Source organism: Squalius cephalus, assembly GCF_949319135.1.
Source record: "Squalius cephalus genome assembly, chromosome: 5".
Classification (NCBI taxonomy): Eukaryota; Metazoa; Chordata; class Actinopteri; order Cypriniformes; family Leuciscidae; genus Squalius; species Squalius cephalus.
Window position 1 is genome coordinate 50,488,937 of NC_137126.1, and position 10,000 is coordinate 50,498,936.

Genomic DNA, 10,000 nt, shown 5'->3' on the forward strand with positions numbered 1-10,000 from the left:
CCGAGCGTCTGTGCTCCTACACTCAGCTCTCCAGCCGAATTCTACAAGGAACTCATGACCATCATTAAAGGAATTTCCTCCACCGAACAACTGTACGTGCTTGGGGACTTCAATGCCCGGGTGGGAAATGACTGTGATTCCTGGCCCCGCAGTATTGGTCATTTTGGCATTGGCAGAATGAATGAAAATGGACAGAGACTGCTGGCTACCATGACCTCTGCATAACTAACACATTCTTCTCCACCAAGCCCAACCATAGAGTATCCTGGCGACGCCCAGGACTCCCATCACTGGCGTCAGCTGGACCTCATTATCACCAGTAGAGCTAGGGCTGGGCGATATGGAGCAAAAAATATATCTGGATATCTTTACAGGAAAAATAACCCCCCAAAAACTACTGCAAAAACAAATATGCCAAATACCACAAAGTCTTTTTTATTGAAGTGCAAAGAGGTAGGCAGTTCATGTACAAAGTGCTTCTGCGACATTTTTAAATATTTTTTTTTTATTCTTTTTTTATAATTAAAAATAACATCATAAAGTATGATATTTTTTTTACTTTGAGCAATTCTGGAGCTATAATTGACTCTAGGAGCATATAAAACAAAACAGCTCCTTGGAAAAAATTAAATATAATATTGTAGTAGTTATAAACAGGTTTATTTTAGTTCAGATTAACATTTGAGGCAATTGTATTCATAATGTCAAAATAAAACCGACGTAATGTTACTTGAAGGCATTATAGCCTACTATTCCTGCCAAACCTCCATGGTTGCAGTGAGTGTTACTACAGTAAATCCATGGTGAATGTTGCTGATCTGTGGACACTGGATAGTTCATTCATGCCACAATGTTTCTCCTGGCTTCCACGTCAGCGCTGTTTGATCCGTTAATAACAGAGAAATGTGAATGCTTCTCACTAGATCTCGCAGCGATGTTATTACTTCTGTGGCGAATTCAAATGCTTTCTTTACTGGATCTCTTATTAGCGCTGTGTAGTAACAGTGTCGCATGATCACGATCGGCTCGCGCTGCTTTGGTCCAAACTGATAAACGGTCCGTCAACCGCACAATAACGAGCAGTTTCGTTCCGCTTGCATTACGTTTGCCATTTGATGTTGGGCAATGTTGTGGTCGCGCCGGCGTCTCTTACATTTTCTTACATTATGAGCATTCTTACATTACATTTCTTACATCTTCTTACATTATGAGCGCGCTTGCCACACGCAACGCGCCTACATTTGAAATAACGAAATTTTGGTCGGCAGGAAAAATGTGCACCGAAGACCAAACCATATTTTAAATATCGAGATATCGCCCACCCCTAAGTAGAGCCTCACTGAACTGTGTTCTCATTACACGCAGCTATCACAGCGCTGACTGCGACACCCACCATTCACTGGTTTGCAGCAAGGTGCGCCTTCAACCGAAGCGGATCCACCGATCAAAGCAGAAAGGACGCCCACGCATCAATACAGCAAGGACAACAATCCCTGATCTGTGTGAGCGATGCGCTGCCTCCATCACAGAGGCCCTCAGAAATTGGAAAACATATCCGTGACGCCATCTTAAATTCTGCCATGGACACCTTCGGGAAGAAAGAGAGGCAGAACCCAGATTGGTTTGAAGCAGGAATCCTGGAACTTGAGCCAGTCATCGCAGCCAAGAGAGAAGCTCTGATCAGCTACAAAAGGGAGCCAGAGAAGACGCTCACAGCTCTCAGGAAAGCCAGAAATGATGATGCCTAAAGGATTGCTCGACGCTGCGCCAACAACTACTGGTTGAATCTTTGTCAGTGCATCCAACTCTCAGCTGACTGTGGTAACATCCGCGCCATGTATGACGGCATGAAGAAGGCCTTCGGCCCAAGCGTTACCATAGTCCATGAGCCAGGGGGGTTGATCGGTATCATCAGGGGGACAAATGCTATCATTGTTTTTTGGCAAGGTAATACACCCCTAGCACTAGAAAAATCACGATAGCAGTGCAGGGGTGGTAGCGAAATCACTTTTTTCAGCTTATGAAGTTACTAACCCCCTAAAATAAATTCCGTTTTTGAAATCTGGTGTATATCTGGTTTAGGCTCATGCTAGGGATATTGTCAATATTCTATAATATGGTGCTTGGTATCGTTGGAAAGGGGACCTTTTAGGCTTTCATTTAAGCCCAGTACTGAATCTGTCTGACAAACACAGAGGTCACATGACAACAAGAAATAACACACATTTTTTCACAATTTCCGCCTAAACTGTATGCTTTCTTTTATCCCTGTGGCATGAAAGAACACCACGGACACAAAACTCAACAACTTCAATACTCAAGGCACTCTGATGACTCTGAAAATGTATAATATACCCATACTATTTATTTGTGAGAGCCTTAAATTAGACTTGTGCAGCCAGTACAAGTCTTCAAAATAGAATAGAGCCAATAGAATGGACAAATAGGATGGAGACCTATTAGTTGTAAAAGTCAATAAAGAAACAGGTTGTGAAGTGAATATATGTAATCGAAGACTGGTTTGTATGTTGATGTCCATTATTTTATTATCTAATCATCATCATTTTCCATGTCGTCCTCGTCTTCATCTGAACTTTCTACACAGGTCACCTGGTTTTCACACTCTGTCAGTTTACACATGTCTGTGCACCTGAGGCCGTTTGCAAGACACATACATTGTGGGAGTGAAATTTTTTTTGTGCAATTCAAAACTTTGTGCACATTCAAAAAAAAAAAAAAAAAAATATATATATATAATATATATATATATATATATATATCTGTGTTCTCTGAGATTTGGAGTCATCATATTTTGAGAAAAATAAAGTTTTAATAGGCTATTACAAGAATGAAGTCACTATATTTCAGAAAATAATCTTAGTCTGATGTGCATTACGTGATTGCTCTGCTGATACGGTAGATATCAGACCTTCTGACAGACTCAGAGCCCCGTTTGGGTCTCTGGTCTCTGAATGAGACAAAGTTTAGGGAAGTGGATGTACGCTGCTCTACGTCGGAGGTGGAAACCCGAAACTACGGTAGAAATCGACACTTGGTTACTAACGTAACCTCGGTTCTCTCTAGAGAGGGTTAGTTAAGTTTAGCTTACACTACGGGAAAACTCCTTTTCTCTTTCTTCATTTTTAGAATGTAAAACGCATTTGCTGCAGCAGGCAGACCTAGGCGAGACAGCTCGTGCGCCTATTGGCTGCTCTGCGGAAACTGCTGCAACCTATCAGTGCGTCAGACATGACGTCAGCGCCAATGAGAGGCTCGCCTCGCGCTACGTCATGGCCCGCCAAGATGGGTGTGGCCTTAGCCTATAAATACCCATCACCCAGGTTGCACAATGATTTCAGTGACTGGAAGCGAAACCATAGCGCAGCACAAGCACGGCAGGCTACGCAACACTCGTTCGCTCTCTAGAGAGAACCGAGGTTATGTTAGTAACCGAATTTCATTCTCTAACGAGAGTACTCTCGTGTTGCGTAAGTTTAGCTTACGCTACGGGAACCCTATGTAAAGCGCCGTGCGTGCTGAGGTTCCAGCACGCACGGGGCTCATGTATAAGTGGAGCGGTCGCAACGGCAGAACAGGGCGGGACGACTCGGTATTATGAGATAGGTGCATACACATATATACAGTTAAGGCAGTATATCAGCCTTGAAACTGCATAAGCCCACAGGACATTGCAGCATATCAACAGTCTAATCAAACTGATTTGGGTAGACAATGTTAATATGGCATAATCAGACTGAGAACAGCCTGACCTGTAGGGCGGGTACTTCCAGGTTATAGAACCTTATAAATGTAGACAGTGAGGCCCAGCCTGCTGCCATACAAATGTCATGAAGTGAGACCCCACTTGTCCAGGCCCACGACAAGGCCATACCTCTAGTCGAGTGGGCCCTAACCCCCAAAGGGCAATCCAGGCCCTTGGACGCATAAGCCGTCGCGATAGCGTCTACTATCCATCTGGACAGGGTCTGTTTCGAGATGGCTAGCCCTTTGACGCAGCCATCGAATTAAACAAAAAGCTGCTCCGTTTGCCTAAAGGCAGCAGAGCGCTCCACATAAATCCTTAAAGCCCTTACTGGGCAAAGGAAGTTTACCCCGGCCTCACTGTCAGATGCAGGGAGGCCCGAAAGGGAAATAACTTGCGCTCTAAAAGGGGTCGCAAGCACCTTTGGGACATAACCATGCCTTGGTTTGAGGATGACCTTAGAGTCATTAGGCCCAAATTCCAGGCACGTAGCGCTTACAGAGAGTGCGTGTAGGTGGCCCACCCGTTTTACTGAGGTTAGTGCCAACAGAATAGCGGTTTTGAAGGACAAGTACTTTAGCTCCACCACGTGTAATGGTTCGAATGGTCCACCTTTCATGGCCTCTAGGTCCTACACTGGAACCGAGGGTGGCCGAGGGGGGTTCAACCTCCTAGCTCCCCTGAGGAAACGGATTATGAGATCATTCTTTCCCAGCGACTGGCCATTCACAGGCTCCGTAAAAGCCATTATAGCTGCCACATACACCTTGAGTGTGGATGGGGTTCTCCCGCTGTCCAACAGCTCTTGTAGGAAAGAAAGCACCACCGTTACCTCACAATCTAGCGGGTTTAAGTCATGAGCTGAGCACCATTCAGCGACCACTGACAATTTAGACACATAGAGCCGTCTAGTAGACGGAGCTCTAGCCTCTGTGATCGTGTTCATCAATCCCTCCGGGAGGTGAAATGATGATAGTTGATCGCCCACACATGTAGGGCCCACAGCTCGGGGTATGGGTGCCAAATTGCGCCCTGGGCCTGGGACAACAGGTCCTTCCTCAGCGGAATCGGCCATGGAGCTGTGTTCCCCAGTTCCATCAGTTCTGGGAACCAAACTTGATTCTCCCAGAGCGGGGCTACCAGGAGTATCGAGCATTTGCTCTCCCTGACTCGCTTGATTACCTGTGGTAACAACGCCTGGGCCAGTTTAGGGCCAGCGCGTCTCTTTCTTTTGAAAAGAACATTGGGCAGTGAGCGTTGATTTGCGACGCGAACAGGTCTACCTCTGCTCTGCCGAAAATGTCCCAGATATTTTGCACCGTCAGGGGATGCAGGGACCACTCCCCTGGGGAATGTTTGGCCCTGGATAGCATATCTGGGCCCACATTCAGGATGCCCGGCACATGAGCCGCTCTCAGCGAGCACAGATTGTGCTGGCCCCATATGAGGAGGCGTTTTGCTATTGCAAGAAGGCTCCGGGACCTGAGGCAACCCTGGTGATTTATATAGGACACCACTGACGTGTTGTCCGTTCTGACCAGAACGTGGTGGTTCCTTAATGCGGGGAGGAAAAACTGAAGGGCATTTTCGACCGCTTTCATCTCTAGACAGTTTATGTGTAGACGCATCTCCATAGAAGGTCTCCCTTCGTATAGGGCGCCCCAACCCGTGTTGGAAGCATCCGTCGAGACTAATTTGATTTGTGAGGCGATGCCCAGGTTCACGCCGGACTGGTACCAGCCGGCTTTCATCCACGGTTTCAGAGCTGCTGCGCATGTCTGATTCACCGTGAGACGAAGCAAACCTGATGTCCACGCTCGCGCTGGCACACGCCGTCTCAGCCACAGCTGAAAAGGGCGCATGTGTAGCAGACCCAGCCGCAGCACCGTTGAGGCTGAGGCCATGAGACCCATCATCCTCTGAAACACTCTGAGGGGAAGATTCTTCCCTACAGTGAATGTCGCTGCTAGGCGCTGGATCGCTGCCGCACGTTCTCGCGTCAGGCGTGCCACCATAGACCTGGAGTCCAACTCTATCCCCAGAAAGGATATTTCCTGGCTGGGGGATAGAATACTTTTGGCCCAGTTGACTCTGAGACCCAGCTGTTCCAGATGGGCCAGCAGTAATGCTTTGTGTAAAACCAGGTCCTCCTTCGACTGTGCTATAATTAGCCAGTCGTCCAGATAGTTCAGGACTCTCACGCCCCTTCGTCTGAGGGGCGCGAGCGCCGTGTCCATACACTTCGTAAATGTACGAGGTGCTAAAGACAGGCCGAACGGAAGGACGGTGTACTGATAAGCCTGGCCCTCGAAGGCGAATCTCAAGAATGGCCTGTGACGGGCTGCTATTTGGATCTGAAAATAGGCGTCTTTCCTAGGGGGGCTAGGAAGACTTAGGAGGCTCGAAGCTCGGCGCGAGCTTGGGCCTGGGTCCCCGGGGAGGAGGCGGTCTGCGGCGGCTAGTAGAACGCGAGCGCTGATGTGCATCCCGGGCCTGGCGATGTTGCGGGGTGGACAGAGGAGGCGGTGGGGGCGCTGTTCTTCGAGCGGGCGGCTGATTCTTAGCGCGGCCTGCTGCAGAGCTGGAGCGCCGCGGCAAAAAGTGTCTCATAGCTTGAGATGTTTTCTGCACCTCCGAGTATCGCTCTGTAAAGCCCTTCACCGAGGGACCGAAGAGACCGGCTGGTGAAACAGGAGCATCTAGAAAGGTGGCACGGTCAGACTCAGACATGTCGGACAGCGTTAGCCACAGGTGACGCTCTGTGACGGTGAGGGAGGCCATGTTGCGGCCAATGGCCTGGGCAGCTGCTTTAGTAGCTCTGAGAGCTAAGTCCGTCGCACTCCTTAAGTCCGTCACACACTCCTTTGTTGGTCCAGCCTCGTCCAGTGAACGGAGAAGGTTGGCCTGTTAAATTTGCAAAACAGCCATGGTGTGATGGCACCAGAGCAGAGCAGATGCGGCTTGACCGGCGGCCGTGTAGGCACGGCCTATCAACACCGAAGTGGTCCGGCAGGCTTTGGTAGGCAGACTCCACCATTCTGCAGAGGGTGGACACAAGTGCGTCGCTACGGCTTCCTCCACGGGAGGAACAGAGAGATATCCCCTGTCTTTTGCGCCGTCGACCGCGGAGAGCGTCGAAGAGACAGAGGACCTCAGCCTGGCCGAGTACGGGGCTCCCCACAACCTGGAGAGCTCGTTGTGCAGCTCAGGGAGGAAGGGAGCGGACCTCAGAACAGGTGCAGAGCGGCGTCCTGGCAGAAAACAGCCATCCAACCTGTTGGGCGTGGGCTCCTCGGGCATAGTCCAGTCAAGGCAGAGATCCTCCACGGCCTTTGTGAGGAGGCGGAGAAGCTCAGTATTGAGGCAATGACTCGCATTCACGGCAGCCACATGGTCCGTGTGTTCTTTACCCAGGCAGGAAGCGCACAGCACGTGGCGGTCCCCGTTGCTGAGGACGGTTCTGCACGAGCCGCAGAACATGGGAGGCATTTAAAAATGCCTGGCTCTTTTAGAGAGAAACCTGTGTGTCGCAGCGGCGAACACACACGGAGCAGTGAAAGGATATAGGCGCCGGATAGCGCAGCAGGTACGGCGAGTGAAGGCGGCGAATATCCAGCTGGCGTCCTCAGAACTTGAGCTCGTCCCGCTGATAGTGCTGTTCGACGGTGCAGCTTCTTCTCTCAGAGATCCAGCGAAGTGTAGTCACTCGCTGAAAAGAGACAAAATCATTGTGCAACTTGGGCGATGGGTATTTATAGGCTAAGGCCACACCCATCTTGGCGGGCCATGACGACAGCGCGAGGCGAGCCTCTCATTGGCGCTGACGTCATGTCTGACGCACTGATAGGTTGCAGCAGTTGCCGCAGAGCAGCCAATAGGCGCACAAGCTGTCTCGCCTAGGTTTGCCTGCTGCAGCAAATGCGTTTTACATTCAAAAAATTAAGGATAATTTTTTGCTTCAGTATTCTCGAGAAAAGGAGTTTTCCCGTAGCTAAACTTACACAACACGACAGTACTCTTGTAAGAGAAACACGGAGCTCAAACGCGACACATCTGCCGCAGCATCTCCACAGCAGCGCGCGTCCATTATAAACCTTGTTGTAGAAATTTTTATATTTTACTCTTTCTTAGATTTTGTGTGAATCTTTTTTTCTTTTTAACTTGTGTTTCTCTCTCAATGTGAATGTATGTCACCTGGAATGCAACAAAGAAATCAGACAGTAAAACAAGTCTTTAGTGTGAGTAATCTAATCAAGAAAAATAGAGGGGTTAGCAGTAAATAAAGACCTTTGACCTCACGGATGTGAAGACAGTAAAGTCCAAGGGGGTTAGAAGGGCCATATTCTAAAACCAGCTTGATTTGATCATACTGAAGTAGGGGTATAAGAAGACTGTCTGTTTTCTGTGTGATTAGGTCTTGTTCCTACCACGAGGTAGCTGTCGCGGTATTTTTGTGAACAAACCTCTTAAAGAGAATAAAAGCTCTTCTCTTTAATACAAATTGACTCTGAAATGTTTCTTATGCCTTGATGCTATTTGTTAATTATTGTTTTTGCCGCAACAACCTGAAGATGCACAGACCACGGACGGTGCGCTGCTCATCTCTGTATTTTTACAGCGATTGATTCCTGCCGGTTCCATAATGAGACTGGCACAACCAGAGACATTTTGGGCGCTGCGGCATATTAAATGTATTATAAATAGTTTTTCCGCGTGAGAAATACAATGAGTGGCGAGAGTGCGTGACAAAAGACCGAAATGAGTGACTGTCACGTGACACATGAGAGCCCTGACTGCACTGTAGCAGTTAACTTTACCTACCTTGGCTCTACCATCTCCAGCAACCTCTCCCTGGATGCCGAGCTAAACACTCGGATTGGTAAGGCAGCAGCAGCTAAGGCCCGCCTAGCATAGAGAGCTTGGGATAACTCAGGAAAATCCTGGGCATCACCTGGCAAGGCCGTGTCCCAAACAAGGACGTTCTGGCCAAGGTGGGAATACCAAGCATGTTTGCATTACTCTCCCAGAAACGCCTGCGCTGGCTAGGCCATGTCAGTCGCATGCAGGATGGTCGTATACCCAAAGATCTACTCTACAGCGAGCTTGCTATGGGCTCCAGACCAGCAGGAAGGCCTGTTCTTCGCTACAAAGACGTTTGTAAACGAGACTTGAAGGCAGGCAACATCAATCCAGCAGTCTGGGAAGCAGCAGCTGCAGATGGAGGCAGGTTGTCGAAGCAGGCATCAAAGTGTCGGAGAAGAAAAAAAGAGTACGAGTGGGAAGAGCGGAGAAAGCGCAGACAGAGGGTTGTATCCGCAGATATAGCACCAACAGATCTAGACCCAGGCACATACTACACCTGCAGCAACTGCAACAGAGCCTGCCCCTCCAAAATTGCACTGTACAGTCACAGCAGGCGCTGCATACCAACCACAGAGACTCTTTGACGCATATTCCATTGTCTCCAGAGATTACAGAAAAAATGGGAAAAAAACATAATCATTCTAAACATTTTCAGAAGACCTGATACAGATCACACTAAACCCGACGCAAAGAACAATAACAGAAGAAGACATGAAGAAAAGTATCTTAAACGTACAACTTTTTTGAGTTTAAATCCGTATGAATTTTTTTTTTTTTTTTTTTTTAGAGATTAACACTTTTATTCATCAATGACTGATTAAATTGATAAAAAGTGACATTTATAATGTATAACATTTATAATGTTACAAAAGATTCTATTTCAAATAAATGCTGTTCTTTTGAACTTTCTATTCATCAAAGAATCCTGAAAAATAAAATTTTCTCAGTTTCAATAGAAATCTTTTCAACACTGATAATAATCATAAATGTTTCTTGAGCATCAAATCATCATATTAGAGTGATTTCTGAAGGATCATGTGACACTGAAGACTGGAGTAATGATGCTGAACATTCAGCTTTGATCACAGGAATAAATTACACTTTACTACATATTCACATAGAAAACAGATGATTTACATTGGAATAATATTTAACAGATGTTTCAGAAACATAAAAAACATTACAAATCTTATAATTAATTTTACAGAATACAAATGTTTCTGAGGTTTTAAGAATAACCCAGGTTGAGTGGGTGAGTGTCTTGATATTGATGTGTTTCTCTCTCCAGTCCCTCGGGAAAGAAGTTCCGGAGTAAACCGCAGTTGTCCCGTTACCTCGGCAACACTGTGGATCTGGGAAGTTTCGACTTTCGCA

The 10,000-nt window shown here is 47.4% G+C and overlaps 1 protein-coding gene across 1 annotated transcript in view; it reads left to right on the plus strand.

Annotated features, from left to right (window-relative positions):
- Positions 1–10,000, plus strand: part of mbd2 (methyl-CpG binding domain protein 2) — a 54,005-nt gene that overhangs the window by 13,805 nt on the left and 30,200 nt on the right. Inside the window, exon 2 of the mRNA XM_079871541.1 lies at positions 9,915–10,000. This exon is cut by the window's right edge and continues 74 nt beyond it. Within this exon, the coding sequence (XP_079727667.1) occupies positions 9,915–10,000 (86 nt within the window). The remainder of the gene's footprint in view (positions 1–9,914) is intronic.